General features: G+C 39.7%; 2 protein-coding genes across 8 annotated transcripts in view; both read right to left on the bottom strand.

The window, feature by feature from the left end:
* katnip (katanin interacting protein) overlaps nucleotides 1-20,000 on the bottom strand; it is a 1,410,884-nt gene that overhangs the window by 525,344 nt on the left and 865,540 nt on the right. The window lies entirely within an intron of this gene.
* The window catches only part of kcnh2b (potassium voltage-gated channel, subfamily H (eag-related), member 2b), a 322,770-nt gene that overhangs the window by 81,580 nt on the left and 221,190 nt on the right, over nucleotides 1-20,000 (bottom strand). Inside the window, exon 1 of one of the 7 annotated variants that reach the window (XM_087310041.1) lies at nucleotides 8,955-9,441. The exons of 5 other annotated variants lie outside the window; for them this stretch is intronic. In XM_087310041.1, the coding sequence (XP_087166167.1) occupies nucleotides 8,955-9,071 (117 nt within the window). In that variant the 5' untranslated portion in view covers nucleotides 9,072-9,441. Of the gene's footprint in view, nucleotides 1-8,954; nucleotides 9,442-20,000 lie in introns of those variants that run through there. One more of the 7 variants, XM_087310040.1, reaches the window with a different exon arrangement.

The following is a 20,000-nucleotide window of genomic DNA, read 5'->3' as shown; positions in this document are numbered from 1 at the left end:
GCTTTAGGGACAGGTTTTTATACAGCAGATTCTACAGAATATATCTATACTTACATGTAAATGAGGCATACACTGCTAATTTAAGATGTTCATGAATTAATGATTACTACATTTACATTTATTCAGAAGAGACTTTCATCCGAAGCAGGGACAAAAGAATAACAAGGGTGCAATAAATAGTTTTAAAAGTGTCAGTAAAACATTTATGAACATTTAAAGGGCCATGACATCACCCACTTTCGGTTAAAGTCTACTTCAGAATTATTTCAAAAGGTGCATGAGTGATGGGCGTGGAGCTCCGCGAGCACAGGGCAGGAGTGGGCGTGGCCATCAGGGGAGAAGGGAAGCGAATAACTGTTTATGACAGTTTGATCACAAAATGAGACACAAACCGTGGAGAGACGCATGAGTTTATAGCTCACAAAGTTAAAATGCAAAGAAATAAACAGTAATTTAATGCCCTGCTACATTTGTTATTCGTAATTTCATATACACATAACCACAATTTATATTATTATAAAGATAAGTGTGTTCATGTAAACACTATAAATGAGGATTCTCCCTCAATCCCCGGGTCTAAATTATAGATCTGAATGCAGACTCAGTGCAGCAGGTCTCCTGACCTGTCTATTTTAACCATTAGCACTGCTGGTAATATAGAGGATTTAGGCAAACACAGCAGCACGGCCATGTTGTGAACGAACTCCTGATAAAAGACAACGTCTGCCATTTTTCAATTCTCGTGCTGCTCTCCCAACAAAAATGCTTGCAGCACACACACAGCTTTGCTGTATGATCGGCCCTGACAAGATCGCGGGGAGAAAAACATGCAACAAACCGCGTGGATCATGGAAACAAACACATACGAGCCTTTATGAACGGCTACTGCGTGCCGTGGGTCCGTGTCTCACAGCTTGCTTGAAACTGGCAGGTCTGCCTTCGGAAAGCACGTGCTCTCATGAATAATTAAGCAGCCGGCTCTTCTCATAGGATAAGAAAACTCCGCTATGAATAATAATGAGAAACCGACGCATCATCATTGCACTTGCAGTACTGCGCTACGTCGCCGATTTTGATCCCGCCCCAAAAATCATTTTAAACCCGGAAGCTAAAATCAAAGAGACAGCGCGCATTATCCCTGCTGCCGACAGTTTTTATTATTAATCAAACAACAAAAGGAGAAAATCCCTCACTGCTCTTAACTGAAGGACTGCTGAAGCTAAAGTTTTTTTCTTACAGTGAAGATGCTTGAAGCACAGTTTAAACACAACAGATTTAATAACTCATTTCTAATCACTGATTTCTTTTATCTGTGCTATGATAACAGCACATATTTTACTAGATATTTTTCAAGATACTGATATTCAGCTTAAAGTGACAGTCATTAGGGTAATTAGGCAAGTCATTGTATAACAGTAGTTTCTGCAGCTGACAATCAAACATATATAGGGGGCTAATAATATTGAGCTATTAAAATGGGTTTCACAATATTTACACCTGCTTTTATTCTAGCCGAAGAAAAACAAATAAGCCAGAAGAAAAAACATTAGAGGAAATACTGTGAGAAATTCCTCTGTTAAACATCATTTGGGAAATATTTCTATATTAAAAAAATATTCACAGAAGGGCGAATAATTTAGACTTCAACTGATAATTGTTTTGAATAATCGTGATTACAATTACGACCAAAATAATATTGATTTATGATTTTTCCCATAATCGAGCAGCCCTAATTTCTACTATGTTCTAGGGATGCCGCAATACTCAATATAACATTGTACCATTTGGTACAACCTCCGTGGTTCAATATGCATATGGATATTGCAGTTTTGTTTGGTTATGCATTACAATTTTATGCATTTAACATTAATCCAACAACAAAAATGATGAAGAAATCCCTCTGTTCTTGACTGAATAGCTATGTAGCACACATTTAATGCATTTAGTGTAGATTACACATAGCATGCAGTTTTATATTATTTATATAGTTCAGTCCATGCAACTGCTAGGTATGAAAACCCTAAAAGCACTGTTTATTTTAGTATTATCTTTGCTGTAGTGTCTTCATTTTGTATTGTATTTTGCTTTTTTTTGTGTGGTTTATTCATAAACTAATTTCGAGAAGATCACGTGCTCATAATCAACACGGCTGGCTCCTTATTAGCTCCGTAATCAGCCCTATTAGATGATTACGGAAGCATTATAAATAACCTGAGTTTGTCACTCCAGTTATCTTCATCTTGAAGCTCCCCCCTTTCCACCCCTTCATCCTCCTCCTTTTCTGATTGGGCGACACGGTGGCCCAGTGGCTAGCACTGTTGCCTCACAGCAAGAACACCGCCGGTCCAACCTTTCAGGCCGGTCGGTGTTTTTGTGCGGAGTTTGCATGATCTCCCCGTGTTCGCGTGGGTTTCCCCCGGGTTCCCCGGTTTCCTCCCACCGTCCAAAACATGAACCATAGCCAAATCGACTAAAACAAATTATCACCCAATACAACCTCAGTTCACACTTCTCACGGTGACAAGCAGGGGAGTTTTCGAGACCTACCTGACCTCCAACTCCCCTCTCGCCCTTCTAACGGGAGGGAGCCCCAGGCTCGAGGATATTACGAGCTCAGGGCTCTCTCCCGGGACAGCATGCCAAAAACGCTTTATTGATTATCTGTTAAGTGTGAACTCTTGAAATTTGATTTACTAAACTGCAGAGGCAGTGGTGCAGTAGGTAGTGCTAGTACACCAAGAAGGTTGCTGGGTTGCTGGTTTGAATCTCGGCTCAGTTGGTGTTTCTGTGTGGAGTTTGCATGTTCTCCCTGCCTTCGCGGGGGTTTCCTCCGGGTGCTCCGGTTTCCCCCACAGTCCAAACACATGCAGTACAGGTGAATTGGGTAGGCTAAATTGTCCGTAGTGTATGAGTGTGTGTGTGAATGTTTCCCAGAGATGGGTTGCAGCTGGAAAGGCATCCGCTGCGTAAAAACTTGCAGTATAAGTTGGCGGTTCATTCCACTGTGGCGACCCCGGATTAATAAAGGGACTAAGCCGACAAGAAAATGAATGAATGATTTACTAAACATATCATACACCAATCTGTACCGAAACGGTGAGCTAAAACCAAAGTCTGGATTGAAAAGTCTGAATTGTTGCACCCTTACTGTCTTCTATATGTCTGCTTTGAATAACCATCAAAATAATAATAACACACTGCACTAGTAAGCGTTTCTAATCTGGTTAACATGAGTGAGACATCACTGTGGCTAATCTTCAGTTTGTCCGTGCTTTGCTCCCTGTCTCTATCTATTCATGCTCTCTGTGGTCTCGGTCAAGTTAGCCCGTCCTGAGGGGTTTAAAGCGACTACAGAGGAGACAGCTTACAGGGCATCTGGAAAACCCTGTTGATGTATTTGTTCACAGACACTGATTGCTGCATTCAAGGGCATTGTTTGTAAAAGTGATGAACGACGGTGGTCTTTCTGTCTCCCCTCACCTCCTCTAGTCAATTACTGCTGGCGGGGCCAAACGCCTCAATAAAAACAGTCAATGTAATTTCCTATGAGGGAGGACGGGGGAAAAAGAAGTCAATTTGTTTTTGAACATACAGTAATAATTCATCCGCTCTCCTCCATATATGACCAGTTATGGTCAACGTTTAGTCTAAACTGAGCACATGAGCCATTAAAAAAAATAACAGCATGAAAGATACAGAATTAGAAAGACAAACACATTACAGCGTCCGCGGGAACGCAATACATCAATGCTCTGCAGAAAATGAGCCTTGTAAGCTGCTCAATGAATCATATTTTCCTCTTAATAGTTGCTGTGAGGCTCATGAGACGAGACATGCAACAATCACACGGTGTAATGTGATAAAACACAGCGAATCAGGCTGGTAATGTGTTTCGTGAATCTCGCTGAGGAAACATTTCCAGAAAATCAGCAACAAAAAAATGTGTCTGTTTCCTGGAGGCGAGACGCTGCGGTCCACGCTTGAGGAGAGCTCTCCTGAGAAATAAAGCATGCGCTGCAATATCTAAAACTGACTTATTCTGGAGGACTGGGCTGTTTCCACCTTAAACCAGATACCAAACAAGTGTTTTCAGAGAAACCGACTTACTATTTAAGTGCACTACTAGATAAGAACAACATTTGAGCTGAATAATGACAGCAACATGGACATTATTGAACTGAATCAATGACGCTGAATAATGAATAAACGGCCTCCCGTAGAGCTGCTCATAGCTGGATTCAGCTTGTTAACTCTTCAGCACTGACACCATTATTGAACTCAACTGAATCAATATTGAACTAAACTGAGCTGAAAAACTGCTGGATCTGAATTGAGCTCATGATTAAATGTCGCTCTAATAAAATATACACAAATTAAAACATTCATGATTTTTGTAAAAGTATTTGTATCAGAAACTTGGAAGAATATCAGTTTATTATCTCTTTTTCAAGATGGCGGCGCGGCGGTCGCTCGCAACGGCCGCTCCTGATCCAAAATGGTGCTTATTCTATGTTGTGGCCTGTCCTACACAACATACGGACACCAGAACACCAGATGTCCTCGTGTACCACCATGCTACGCTACACGAGTCTTACTTCCACAAAAACAACATTAGGGATGTTTTGCGGGAGAAGCTACGCGACCTCGGCTTGCTGAGAGGAGGAGGGGGCACCGAAAGCGGTGAGAGAGGAAACGGAAGCATGGAAAGTGAGCAGGCACTAATGCTAGGCTAGACCTTTATAAAACAAAATATTAATATTTATACCTAATCAATCCAGAAAATCTTGAGAAACAGATCATTTTAAAGTGGTCTGTATACACTGTATATAATAAAATGTAAGATTTGCAACATTACTGAACTAAACAAACACTAAACTGAGCTGACAATTACACATCGTCTTCTGCAGAGTTGCTTGTTGATTCAATACAGCTTGCATCATTGATTCCCTTTATTTCCAACTTGCATTATTAACAAATAATGAAATAGATCTCATTCCGATACGTGTTGCAACATTGTTTCATTTTCATTTCAAACTTGGATTGATTGAATAAAAAGCAATAAATTTGAAACTAATTTCCCTGATCCTCACTCCAAAAAACACCCATTCCTGACGTCCAACATGCATTACTTAAAAACAGGTATGATGTAATGTAATGTGTATTTATATAGCACATTTATTATGTATGGCCATACACCCAAAGCGCTTAACAATCATGAGGGGGGGGGGGGGGGGGTCTCTCCACACCACCACCAGTGTGCAGCATCCACTTGGATGATGCGACAGCTGCCACAGGACAACAGCACCAGTGCGCTCACCACACACCAGCTATTGGTGGAGTGGAGAGACAGTGGTAGAGCCAATTCAGTGGAAGGGGATGATTGGGAGGCCATGATAGAGGGCCGATAGAGGGACTTTGGTCAGGACACCGGGGTTACACCCCTGCTCTTTCACGAGAAGTGCCATGGGGTTATTAATGACCACAGAGAGTCAGGACCTCGATTTAACGTCTCATCTGAAAGACAGCGCCCACCGACAGTGTAGACTCCTCTTCACTTTTACTGGGGCATTAGGACTCACACAGACCCCAGGTTGAGCGCCCCCTGCTGGCCTCACTAACACCACTTCCAACAGCAACCTAGTGTTCCCTAGTGGTCTCCCATCCAGGTACTGAACAGGCTCAGCCCTGCTTAGCTTCAGTGAGTAACCGGTCTTGGGCTGCAGGGTGATATGGCTGTGATAATGATAATGACATGATAAAAATAAATCTCATTCCAAAACTGACACATCTTGCAACATTGTTTCCTTTGATATCCAACGTGCGTTTTTTGCAAAAAAAAAAGAAGAAAAAAAAGAATGATAATAATAGAATTCATTCGAAAACTGACACATTATGCAACATTGTTTCCTTTTCATTTCAAAGTTGCATTGTTTGAATAAAAAAGGAATAAAATAACACTCATTCTGTCACCTTGGAATCATAAGGTTCTATCTGCATTCTAAAAGGGTCTAAAAGAGTAGAGCTTATTTTCTTAATGAGTTATATATATATATAAAAACTGAGCGTTTCATTAGCAAGAAAACAGTTAAACAGAGCATCTGCAGCGCGAGAATGAGAGATGAGCCTCCTCATTATCTACTTTCACTTTCACTCTCGTGGATAGGGAAACCTTGTACGCACAGACATCCATTAGCCTATAAAAAATTTATTTAGCTTGTTAAGCGCAAAGATTTCAAAACTATTTCTAAATTCAGCTCTAATTTCCAGCAAACTAATAAATTAACAAAAATAACGAAGTGTGGTCAAACAACCCTATACGGTCTAAAACCTGGTGGGTAAATCTAAGCTTGTTTTTAATAAAACAAATATAAATATGGATATAATAAATAATACAATAATAATAAAATGATACAAAAGCAAATTGTTTTGAATGAACTGAAAACGTTTAATTCTTTTTTATATGTAAAGATATTTGTGTATTGCTTTACATCTTGTGTGTATTAAGCAGTGTGTAAGCGAGGCGCACAACTAACGCGCTCTGCGTTGGACAATAGACTGGCCTTGTTCTGGTCTAATGAAAAATCTATTATAGTTTCTCAAAATAGCAACGCGCCAGCAATGCACCTCAACACTCCTCCTTTTTAGAGCAAAACGCCTATGGGCGCACAAATGAGCGCAAATGCATTTGCTATTTAAACAGCATAGCGCAAAACATCAAAACGACTCTTGCGCCGAGCTGAAACTAGCAAACAACTATTGCGTTGCGCCTTGCGCAACATTGCGCCGGGTGTATGATAGGGCCCTATGTGTGTAACATTTGTTTAGTAAAAAAAAAAGTTTTAAAATGTAAACAACTTATAAAAAACATCCCATAATGTAAATAAGTTGCCATTTAAAAAGAATATGTCAATAACTCACTTTGACAATAATGTCAGATAGAACCTTTAATTCTGAGGTTACGATTCCACATTTTCACAATCTAACAGACTCATTGTAAATTTACAACTTCCATTATTTGACAAAAACAAAAAAAAATATGATAAAATAAAACTCGTTTTAAAACATTTTGCAACATTGTTTTCTTTTCATTTCCAACTTGCATTGATTGAACACACTTATTCCTAGTTTCCAACCTGCAAGAATGATAAAAACAGATGCTACGTCTAAGACGTTATACAGTTTGGGGACTGTGCTTTTGTTGGTTTTGTTTTGTGTTTATGGCATATGTGGGTAGGCTGTGTTGGATTTCAATCATTTAGGACATGGACTGACGTGCGATGATGCCATTGAGCACACTTCAATCGTTGTGCTGCAGAATGGTGGGACACGCTATAAGGAAAATGCTGCATCAGTTCGTAATAACCGGCGTTTCGTGTGAACTTGAGTTGTGTTTGACATTTGTTTTGTGTGTTTTTCCCCCATTTGCTTTGATCCATCATTGTTTGATTAACTTGAGAAGCTGGAGAACTGGAGTGTGAACATCTTATCTGTGTATTATTCTAGACGGAGGAGAGGTAATAGGTAAGATCTGTCACGTGATGTAATTACAGCTGGCTTAATGTGTTCCTTTTCGTTCCCCTATGACCATAAAAAAGAAACGGAAGGGATGTAACAACACAACTCGTTCTAATAATGACACATTTTGCGACATTGTTTCCATTTCATGTCCAACTTGCATTACTTGGAACCTGACACACTCAATCTAAATTTCCAACTTGCAAGAACGATAAAACAGAACTGATTTTAAAACTGACACATTATGCAACATTGTTACCTTTTTATTTCAAACTTGCATTGTTTGAATAAAAAGGAATAAAAATTATACTCATTCCAAATATTCTCAGTCCAGAACACGCTCATTGTAAATGTACGACTTATTATATAATTGCCAATTATTTGACAAAAAAAATTATGATAAAAACAGAACTCATTCTAAAACATTTTGCAACATTGTTTCCTTTTCATTTCCAATTTGCATTGATTGAACACACTCATTCCTAATTTCCAACCTGCAAGAAGAACAATAATAGAACTCTAAAACTGACACAATTTGCAACATTGTTTCTTTTTCATTACTAACTCGCATAACATTGACTGAATAAAAAGGAATAAAATACTACTCATTTCACTCATCCTCCAGAACACAACAATTCTAAATGTACAAGTTCCAGAATTTGAAAAAAAAAGATAAAAAATAAAACTCATTCGGCAACATTAAGCATCATTGTTTTCTTTTCATTTCCCACTTGCTTTGATCGAACACACTCATTCTTAATTTCCAACCTGTAATAATGATAAAAACAGAACTCATTCTAATATTCACAGTTTACAACATTGATTCCACTTCATTTTCAACTCGCATAATTTAAATACAAAATAAGGAAATAAAACATTCTGAAAGTGACACATTTTGCAACATTATTTTCTTTTAATGTCTAACTTGCGTTGTTTAAAAACAACAATGATAAAAATAGAATTCATTCCAAAACTGAAACATTTTGCAACATTGTTTCCTTTTTCATTTCAAACTTGCATCGTTTGAATAAAAAAGAATAACAATAATACTCATTCCACTCATTCCAGACTCCTCATTCCAGAAAACTCATCCTAAATTTCCAAACTGCATTATTAAAAAAACTGATAAAACAGAACTCATTCTAAACCATTTTGCAACATTGTTTTCTTTTCAATTCCAACATGCATTGATTGAACAAACTCATTCTAAATGTCCAACCTGCAACAGCGTTAAAAAACAGATCTCATTCTAATACTGACACATTATGCAACATTGCTTCCTTTTCATTTCAAACTTGCATGGTTGAAATAAAAAAACTCCTGATTCAAAAACCTGACAAACTCCTCTTTCCTCTTCACTTAGAACCCAAAACTCCTTTATTTTTCAACTTGCATTGCTTTGACCCCTTTATAGACAACAGTGACCTGAGCACACTGACCTCCTGCGCGACGATGCTGGATATCCGCACGGCCCGCTTGACCCGGGCGTTCCTGCTTCCCGGCGCCCCATCCTGCGGGATACTGTCTCGCCCGCTGAACGACATCTCGCTCATCATCTGCTCACTTCCCCCCGAACAGCGGGCATCGTAGCGGGCATCGCAGCGGCCATCCCGGGCCAGCCCGTCCGCCCCACGTGCCAGCACGGCCACGACCCCGGTGTGAAGCTGCGGTTGGGGCAGGCGCAGACGGGCGTTCGGGAGCAGCTGGAGCGCCGCTGTCTGTCCCTGAAGCGCTGCCACAGTCAAACTGCACAGTCGCTCTCTGAAAACTCTCAAGTTCCCTCCCCTCCTGTTGGCGAAACTGCTTTTAAAATAGCTGCTCCGCTGTCACTGAGCGAATGTCTGCAGCCACTTGAGTTGCTCTCTCCTCACCTTCCTCCTTCTGCTCTCTCGTTCCTCCTTTTCTTTTGGTCTTCCCTCTCGATGTGTTTCCCCCTCCCCTCGGTTGATCCTCTACACTTGATCAGCTGTAATTGGTTCTGGCGCTCTGATCCCAGCGCAGCAGCTGTACGGCACCATCAATTCTCGTGCCAGGAAAGCCCTCGTACAGCATGTGCGTATGTATGCATCCGTCCGCTCGGCTTTATGATTTAATGAGCCTCTGAGATGTAATGTGACCCGGGACGCTGGCTTCGTTTTGTCTGTCCTCAGATCTCATGTAAGGCTTTTAAACTGCAATTCCTCAGTAGGGGGAAAAGTTTGAAATGAAAAAGGATGTTCATCTGGCTAATGCACAATATCACAAGAGGATGGAAGGATAGCCAAACAGAAAGCCAGATAGATGAATGGATAGAAAATGGATGGATAGATGGATGGATGGCCAGTGAAGAAGCCAGATAGATAAATAAATAGATGGGTGGATGGATGGCCAGACAGAAAGCAAGATGGATAGATGGATGGATGGACTGCCAAACAGAAAGCCAGATGGATGGATGAAAAAATTAATAGATGCAAAAATGGATGGGTAGATGGATGGATGGGCAAAGATGAAGCCAGATGGATGGATGGATGGATGTATAGCCAGACAGAAAGGCAAATGAATGGATGGACGGATTAAAGGATGGAAGAATGGATGGATGGCCAAACAAAAAAGCCAGATAGATGGATGAATGGAAGAATGAATAGATCGAAAAATGGATAGATAGATAGATGGATGGATGGCCAGCGAGAAAGCTGCATGGATGGACGGATGGATGGATGGATGGACAGATAGCCAGACAGAAAGTCAGATTAATGGATGATTGAAGGATGGATGGATGGATGGACAGATAGCCAGACAGAAAGCCAGATAAATTGATGGGTGGATGGATGGATGGATGGACGGATGAAAGGACGGATGGACAGATGACTAAATAGAAAGCCAGATAAATGGATGGACGGAAAAATGGATGGATGGCCAGAGAGAAAGCCAGATAGATTGATGGATTGATGGAAGGGTGAATGGATGGATGGATGGATGGATGGATGGATAGCCAAACAGAAAGCCAGATAGATGGATGGATAGAAGAATAGATAGATGGAAAAATGGATGGATAGATGGATGGAAAGATAGCCAGAAAGAAAGCCAGAGCAATGGATGGATGGATGGATGTATGGATGAACAGATAGCCAGACAGAAAGTCAGATTAATGCATGGACAGACGGATGGATGGATGGATGAAAGGACGGATGGACAGATGGCTAAAAAGAAAGCCAGATAAATGGATGTATGTATGTATGGATGGATGGAAGGATGGATGGATAGAAAAATTAATGGATAAGATGGATGGATGGCCAGAGAGAAAGCAAAATAGATGGATGGATGAATAGATGGATGGATTGATGGAAGGGTGGATGGATGAAAGGACAGATGAACAGATGGCTAAACAGAAAGCCAGATGGATGGATGGAAAAATGGATGGATAGATGGATGAATGGATGGATGTATGGCAAAAGAGAAAGTCAAATAGATGGATGGCTAGATGGATGGATTGGTGGACGGGTTAATGAATGGATGGATGGACAGACAGCCAGACAGAAAGCCAGATAAACGGATGGATGGAGGAACAGATGGACACATGGCCAAACAGAAAGCCCAATTCACGAATTATTGGAAGAATGAATGGATGGAAAATTGGATGGATGGATGGCCAGATAGATGGATGAATGAAAAGATGGAAGGGTGGATGAACAGATAGCCACACAAAAAAGCCAGAAGGATAGATGGATGGATGGATGGATTAATGGAAAGATAGATGGAAGGATGGATAGATGAGTAAAAAGACCATATTTCTAAACATGATTTCTGTCTGATTAAAATGTCTGTGCTTTAATTCCTTTTTCAGTTTTACATTTCATTAAAGCATTTCCAAAAGCAGTGAAATAAGGTGTCATGAGCACTATGGATGATAGCAGAAGCAGTTGCAGTTGGATGTTATGCTGTTATGACGTACTAAATATCTTACTAGGTAATGAATATTCATCTTTTTAAAAGAGGCTTCAGCAGCTCAGCTAGAAAGTAGACACGTTTGCAGAAGAAAGCAGAAATCTCTCTATTCTCTCCACTGTGCCACCTGAACGGTTCTTCAGGATTCCCCCGTTTGGATGTTTGTTTCTGCGAGTGTCTGCATGCAGAGCTGAATGACACACTGTGTTTACCGCGGTGCTTTCCAGACGGAGCAGAGAACAGTGAAGACAGCTGTCAAGTGTTCACACAGCCAACAATACCACACGTCAAGATTTACAGGACATCAAGACTCCTGCGCAGTTTTCCTCCACTACAGCATTCTGCCAATGAACACGACTTATAAAATCATAAATATTGATTGATTATTCAGCTGTGGACTGGGAAGAGTTTCTGCAGAACGCTCCTGCACGACATTTCCTAACAGGAGAGCTCAGCGCAATGTGAACTGTGAGAAATGTCTATTTTTGAGCATTATTTCTGCAGACAGCATACAAAAAAAAAAGCAACACAAAAACACAAGTCGGCAGAAATTCCCTCAGACAGCCAGAGATAGGAAACGGTTCCAACATTTAAGCGGTGCATTAGCATTTGGACGATTTTGCAAAAATATATAAGTGTGAGAAAAGCATGTTGCAGATTTAGCTGACGAGACTTCAGTCTACAGGAAACGAGTTACTAAGAATAGTTCTGTTGTACTCATCATTACAGTCAGCAGGCGTGGATGATCCTTATTTAAACCCAGCTCACTTCTGCAAAAATAAACTTAAGAAGAATGAATTATTAGTATGACAGCCCCGAAGAGAAACGCTAAAGCAACCACGACTGCACTGATAACGCACCAAAAATGACCAGACCTATACTTTTTGCTTTTACTGTTTTCAAGAAACAACATGAAAATAAAACAATACAATATCATATTTTAATGTGCAAAAAGACTGATTGCCATGTTGTTGCTATGCATTTAGTGTTCTATTTTCTTTCTTATTATCCTACTTGTGGATGGACATTTAATTGTACAAACTTATCATTTGATAACATTATGCATTCTTTATGTTAAAACAGTGTGCACAGTTTGTATGCATATATATATATATATATGTGTGTGTGTGTGTGTGTGTGTGTGTGTGTGTGTGTAAATATACACACACATACATACACATATAAACATATACATACAAACTGACAAAACGGCCACTTTATTAGGTACACCTTACTAGTACTGGGTTTGACCCCCTTTTGCCTTCAGAACTGCCTTAATCAGTAGTGGGATAGATTAAACAAGGTACTGGAAATATAGCAACAATGGTTAGGTAGGCTGTGGTGTTGACACCATGCTCAATTGGTGCTAATGAAACAAGAAAATCTCCCCCACACCATTACACCACCACCAGCAGCCTGAACCGCTGATACAAGGCAGGATGGATCCATGCTTTTCAATTTTTTGACACCAAATTCTGATCTGACCATCCGAATGTGTCAGCAGAGATGGAGACTCATCAGAGCAGGCAACGTTTCTCCAATCTTCTATTGTTCAGTTTTGGTGAGTCTGTGTGAATTGTAGCCTCAGTTTCCTGTTCTTAGCTGACAGGAGCGGCACCCGGTGTGCTCTTCTGCTGCTGTAGCCCATCCGCCTCAAGGTTGGACGTGTTGTGTGTTCAGAGATGCTCTTCTGCAGAGCTCGGTTGTATCGAGTGCTTATTTGAGTTACTGTTGCCTTTCTATCAGCTGGAACCAGTCTGGCCATTCTCCTCTGACCTCTGGCATCAACAAGGCATTTGCGTCCACAGAACTGTCGCTCACTGGATATTTCCTCTTTGTCGGACCATTCTCTTCACTTAAAGTCACTTAAATCACATTTCTTCCTCATTATGATGCTCGCTCTGAACTGCAGTTGGACAGGTGTACCTAATAAAGAGGCCAGTGTGTGTGTGTGTGTGTGTGTGTGTGTGTGTGTGTATATATATATATATATATATATATATATATATATATATATATATATATATATATATACAGTATATATATATATATATTAAATGAATAAAATATTATGCAAATAATGCTAATTCCAATTATATATATAGGTATTTTTATGATTATTCATTATTCATTATTATTATTCATTATTCATATTCATATTCATATTATTATTATTATTATTATTATTATTATTATTATTATTATTATTATTATTATTATTATTATTATTATTGTTATTATTATTAATAATAATAATAATAATATAATCATAATTATTTTTTTCATTATTATTACGGTTGTTGCTTAAATCTATACGTAAATACACCTTTAGAAATATTATTTTCAATTGGACCCCATATGTTATATTACATCCAATATAATTGCATATATTTTCTCTCAGTAATTGCTGGTATATTTTAAAACAATAAATAATAATAATAAAGTAAAAGTAAAAAAAAAAAAAAAGTTTCTTTTATATTCAAAATATTTTTTACAGTGCAAAAGAAAGTCACATCCTAAATGGTTTGATTCCTCATGATTCCCCTTCATACAATAATGAATCATAAGCAGCAATCGATTCAGAGAAGTGCTGCTGATGAGTTTGACCCAGAGATCCTGCTGAAAATGCAGGATAATTGCATGAGTCAGGCTTGTTGAAACATCCACCTGTAGTCAAACACGAGGGGGGAGACCCACCGCAGAGAAACACACACCAAATCTGAGCAGAGTCTCATCTCATACTTGTGAAATACATAATTGATGTGCTCCGCTCTCAGAAGAGGTCCTGTCGAGCCCACCGTGATGAGCTGGGTAATTAGCCTTTGAGAGTCTGACACAAAAACTGCAGTGGAGCGAGAAATGCCACCCTTGGCCTTCTCACTGCAGGACGAGATCAAACACACCCACCCTGAACCCGCTCTGAACCCACTGCGGACACCAGGAGGACCAGACAAATATTAGATGAGCTACAGTATACTCAGACAGAGATTTACACAAGAACAACAGTCAATCAATCATCTAAAATTAGGAAAACAACTCAATTAAATATGGATGGATGGATGGTTGGATGGGTCGGTGGGTTTCTGGATGGATGGATGGATGTATAGTTGGATGGGTGGGTGGATGGCTGGCTGGCTGGATGGATGGATAGATAAAATGATAGAACAATGGATGGATGGAGAATAAAAGAAGAATGAATGAATGGATGGATGGGTGGGTGGATGGATGGATGGAGGGATAGATGGACAGATAGATAGATGGATGGATGGATGGATGGATGGACGGATGGATGGATGGATGGATGGACAAATTTATTAATTGGTGGAAGGGGTAAGAGATTGTTGGATTGATGGGTGGATAAACGGATAGAATGGATGGGTAATATAGTTATAAATGGATGGATGGATGATGGATGGAGTAAGGAACTGACTGTTGGTTAGATGAATTAATGAGCCAGTAATAGATGGATGGATGGAAAGATGGATGGGCAATAGAATGATGGATGGATGGATGGGCAATAGAATGATAAATGGATGGATGGATGGAGGGATGAAGTGAGGAATTGACTGTTGGATGGATGGATGGATGGATGGATGGGTCAGTGATTAAATGATGAATGGATGGATGGACGGACGGACGGACGGACGGACGGATGTATGAATGGATGGATGGATGAATGAATGAATGATGAACGGATGGATGGAGGGAGGAATTGACTGAAGCATGTGTGAATGGATAGATGGATGGGTGGATGAACAAATGGATGGATGGAGTGAAGGAGTGAGATATTGCTTGTTGGATGGATGGCTGGCTGATGAATAGAATGATGAATGGATGGAGGGAAGGAATAAGGGACTGATTATTGGATTGCAGTAGAATGATATATAGATGGAAGGATCAGGGGAGGTTTTGACTGATGGATGTGTGAATAGATGGATGAACGGTTGAAATGATTTTAAGCAATTTTAAATCAGCAACAAACCCATTAAACAAAGTAAAAGCAAGCAAACACAAGCCACACCCCCTAATCTCATTGGTCAAGCCCGTGCTGTCAGCGGCCAATCAAACATACAGCCTTAAGTTGAGACTGATTGCGCTATTAATGCAGAAAGAAAGCTTCCCTAAACGGCCCCTGTACTGAAGAGCTCTTGCTCCTCAGCTGACTCTGAACCGCAGTAACTAAAAGCAAAGGTGAAAATTGGGAAAAGCCAGTCTATATAAAGCTCCAGTGCAGCAGTCGTCATCTCCTGCGCTCCAGCTCTTGTTAAAGCACAGCGAGGTGAGAAGATGTACGGTCTCCAGGGCTGTTTCACTCACACCGACATTATCAACTCATTTAAGAGCAGCAGCACGAGCTCAAAGCACAGCCAGAGCTCAAGAAATACTGCAGTTTACCCTGTCAGAGGCGTTCACAACCCTCACTGCTCTCACATCTGCTGCTTCTACAGCACAATGTTACTGCATCAGGCGTACGTTCATACTTTAATTGCACATAAACTTCCAGCGCAATTGGATTAAACACTTTACTAACTGTTGTGATGCATAACAAATATTAGTGCAAAATCATAGTTTATTATTAAGCATTTTTAATTTAGTCCTTACATTCAATTTATGATACAGCATGTAAAATAAAATAACCAATTAGTTTATGCAATTATTAACATGAACAAACTAGTATTACATGTATTACTGTATTTATTTATGTTTGTTCAAGTTAAATAATGCTATTTAGGTTCATGTTAGCTCATGTTAACCCACAGTGCATTAACTAATGTTAGAAACTTTGTATTTATTAATTCATTAGTTAACGATAAGCTATGATTAATGAATGCTTTACCAGATTATTCATACTTAGTTAATGCTAGTAAATGCATTAACTAATGGAGCATTCTATAGTAGTACATAATGATATTGGGATTATGGTGTTAAATATTTTGAATATTCTGTGATTGTGAAATTACCAAAACTCAAATACAAGCATCTACACTCACTGGCCACTTTATTAGGTACACCTTTCTAGTACCAGGTAGGACCTCCATTAGCCTTCCAAACTGCCTTAATCCTTCATGGCAGAGATTCAACAAGCTACTGGAAATATTCCTCAGAGATTTTGCTCCATATTGACATGATAGCATCACTGCTGCAGATTTATGGGGTGCACATCCATGATGCCAATCTCCCGTTCCACCACATCCCAAAGCTGCTCTAATGGATTGAGAACTGGTGACTGTGGAGGCCATTTGAGTACAGTGATCTCATTGTCATGTTCAAGAAACCAGTCAGAGATGATTCAAGCTTTAGAATATGGCGTATTATCCTGCTGGAAGTAGCCATCAGAAGATGGAGACACTGTGCTCATAAAGGGATGGACATGGTCAGCAGCAATACTCAGGTAGGCTGTGGCGTTGATGCTCAATTGGTACTAATGGACCCAAAGAAAATCTCCCCCACACCATTACACCACCACCACCAGCCTGAACCGCTGATACAAGGCAGGATGATCCATGCTTTCATGTTGTTGATGCCCAATTCCGACCAGACCATCCGAATGTGTCAGCAGAAATGGAGACTCATCAGAGCAGGCAACGTTTCTCCAATCTTCTGCTGTCCAGTTTTGGTGAGTCTGTGTGAATTGTAGCCTCAGTTTCCTGTTCTTAGCTGACAGGAGCGGCACCCGGTGTGCTCTTCTGCTGCTGTAGCCCATCCGCCTCAAGGTTGGACGTGTTGTGTGTTCAGAGATGCTCTTCTGCAGAGCTCGGTTGTAACGAGTGCTTATTTGAGTTACTGTTGCCTTTCTATCAGCTGGAACCAGTCTGGCCATTCTCCTCTGACCTCTGGCATCAACAAGGCATTTGTGGCCACAGAACTGCCGCTCACTGGACATTTCCCTTTTTATGGGACTTTTCTCTGTAAACCCTAGAGATGGTTGTGCGTGACAATCCCAGTAGATCAGCCGTTTCTGAAATACTCAGACCACCCCGTCTGGCACCAACAACCATGACACTTTCAAAGCCACTTAAATCCCCTTTCTTCCCCATTCTGATGCTCGCTTTGAACTGCAGCAGATCGTCTTGATCATGTCTACATGCCTAAATGCATTGAGTTGCTGCCATGTGATTGGCTGATTAGAAATTTGCGTTAACGAGCAGTCGGATAGGTGTACCTAATAAAGTGGCCGGAGTGTATATGATATTAAACTATATAAATAGCTGATTTGCAATGCATTCAATTTAATTCTAAATGATGTGAGAAAAGCCATACATGTTTCCAATTTTTAAGAATACATCATAGCAGTGAATAAAATGAACATAAAGCGATTACTCTTGAAAACTTCCAGGAAACTAAACGTGTTCGACTCTGGTGGTCATTATTAAAGATGATTAAAGTTCAGAAATGCTTCCCTGTAAATACGGGAGGAATTTCCTCTTAATGGTTTGATGTTTCTGCTTTATATCATTCAGGCAAACATCAAAGCGACGTTAATTCATGAGATTATGTCAAAAATGGTCAAAAAGCACACGGGCAGATGGCTTGAATATCTCCACACTGTAGTCAACATGCCGAATGCCCGTATATGGTCAAAACAACAACACAAGAAGCTAATGTGAAGAGTTTAGTTGGACAGATTATTTACCACAGTATAGTTCTGGAATGAGCATATACTGTGTTTATACAGCCGCTGATTTGCAAGCAGTAATATTTGCATTGGCTCTGACTAGAAACTCACTTCATAACTGTAAACCTCCCGCTGGTTAAGTGTTTATGCTAATTGACAATTGTGGAGTTTGATCACATGTTTTACATCTAGACAGTTTTAGGTCATGCATTTGGAACATACAGTAACACACAAATTATATGTATAAGGTTTATACTATGCATTGTCTGCTGAATGCTTGATTCTGATTGGCTGATGATCATTTTAAGATGTTTGGATAAGCACAGATAAAGTAGTTCCAGCAGGCTTTTTATTTTAAGATAAAATAGTTCTAGCAGGTTTGTTATATTCAGATAAATGCACAGATAAAGTAGTTCCGGCAGTTTTTGTTATTTTAAATAAACACATAGACAAAGTAGTTCCGGCAGGTTTGTTATTTTCAGATAAGTGCACAGATAAAGTAGTTTTGGTAGGTTTTTTTTTACTGTCAGATAAGTGCAAAGATAAAGTAGTTCCGGTGGTTTTTTTTTCAGATAAGCACACAGATAAAGTAGTTCCAGCAGGTTTTTAACAAATTTTCAGATAAGCACACAAATAAAGTAGTTCCAGTAGTTTTTTTTTTTCAGCTAAACGCACAGATAAAGTAGTTCCGTCAGGTTTTTTTGTTTTTAGATAAGTGCACAGCTAAAGTACTTCTGGCAGATTGAATATTTTCAGATAAATGCACAACTAAAATAGTTCTGGGAGTTTTTTATTTTGAGATAAGTGCACAGATAAAGTACTTTAAGTCGTTTTTTTAAATATATACATGCACAGATAAAGTAGTTCTGGTAGGTTTTTTTATTTTAAGATAAGCACACAGCTAAAGTTGTTCCAGCAGTTTTTTTTTTATTTTTATAGATAAATGCACAGCTAAAGTAGTTCTGGCAGGTTTTTTATTTTCAGATAAGTGCACAGATAAAGTAGTTCTGGTAGGTTTTTTTTATTTTCAGATAAGCACACAGCTAAAATTGTTCCAGCAGTTTTTTTATTTTTATAGATAAATGCACAGCTAAAGTAGTTCTGGCAGTTTATTTATATTTAGATAAACGCACAAATAAAGTAGTTCCGGCAAGTTTTAAATAGCTCAGTTTTACTACATGATAAACTTTAATCACCTATTAAAGCTATTAATGAACACATATCTGTGTCTAAAGTCAGCAAAAAGACAACTGTTATCCACTGTTTTCAGTCAGGGCTATAAACTCCTTCACACTGATCAGGGAACAGTGGATCTGCTCACTGCTGTGGTTTGTAGACTCAGAATCTCTCTTCCAGACAAACGCTGCGCTCAGCTCACCAGTTTGCTTTCATCCTCTGAGGTTATTGTGTTCTCTGAGGGATCTTTAGCCTCGATTCACTTTATTTTCTTAGACGGCAGAACTCACAGCGTGACTGAAGAATCACACACACACGCACGCACTACAAACAGAACACAGCAAACCTGCAGAGCACTGAGAAAACTTTCTGAAAAACACTGCTGAAACTACACTGTGAAAACGCAGAGTTCCACACAGTCGATTTGTGTTGGGGTAACATGAACAACACAGACTCATTATGAATACGTACACCTGTCTACATTTCTGAAGAGCATGACTTATGTAGCCAGAGGTATGTATGGCTGCATTTCATCTTTAAAATTAATGATATGGGCTGGTGTGATGCCACCGATGGATTCTCTTTCTTATCGTACTACCAGCTGACTGCTTGAGACTTGGGATGTAGAGCTGAGTTGACCGCAACGACAGGGTTCGAGTCCGTTGAAGAACGGTTCCAGAAAGCAGATAAAACAAAAAGCGAAAAAATAAATTAAATGAAAAACAACAGGCTCAAAACTAAATATGAGAAGAGGAAGCGCGAGAGAAAT

This window comes from Danio rerio, chromosome 24 (assembly GCF_052040795.2).
Source record: "Danio rerio strain M-AB ecotype USA chromosome 24, GRCz13ab, whole genome shotgun sequence".
Lineage (NCBI taxonomy): Eukaryota > Metazoa > Chordata > Actinopteri > Cypriniformes > Danionidae > Danio > Danio rerio.
Note: the sequence above shows the minus strand (reverse complement) of the source record. Positions and strands in the feature narration are given on the sequence as shown.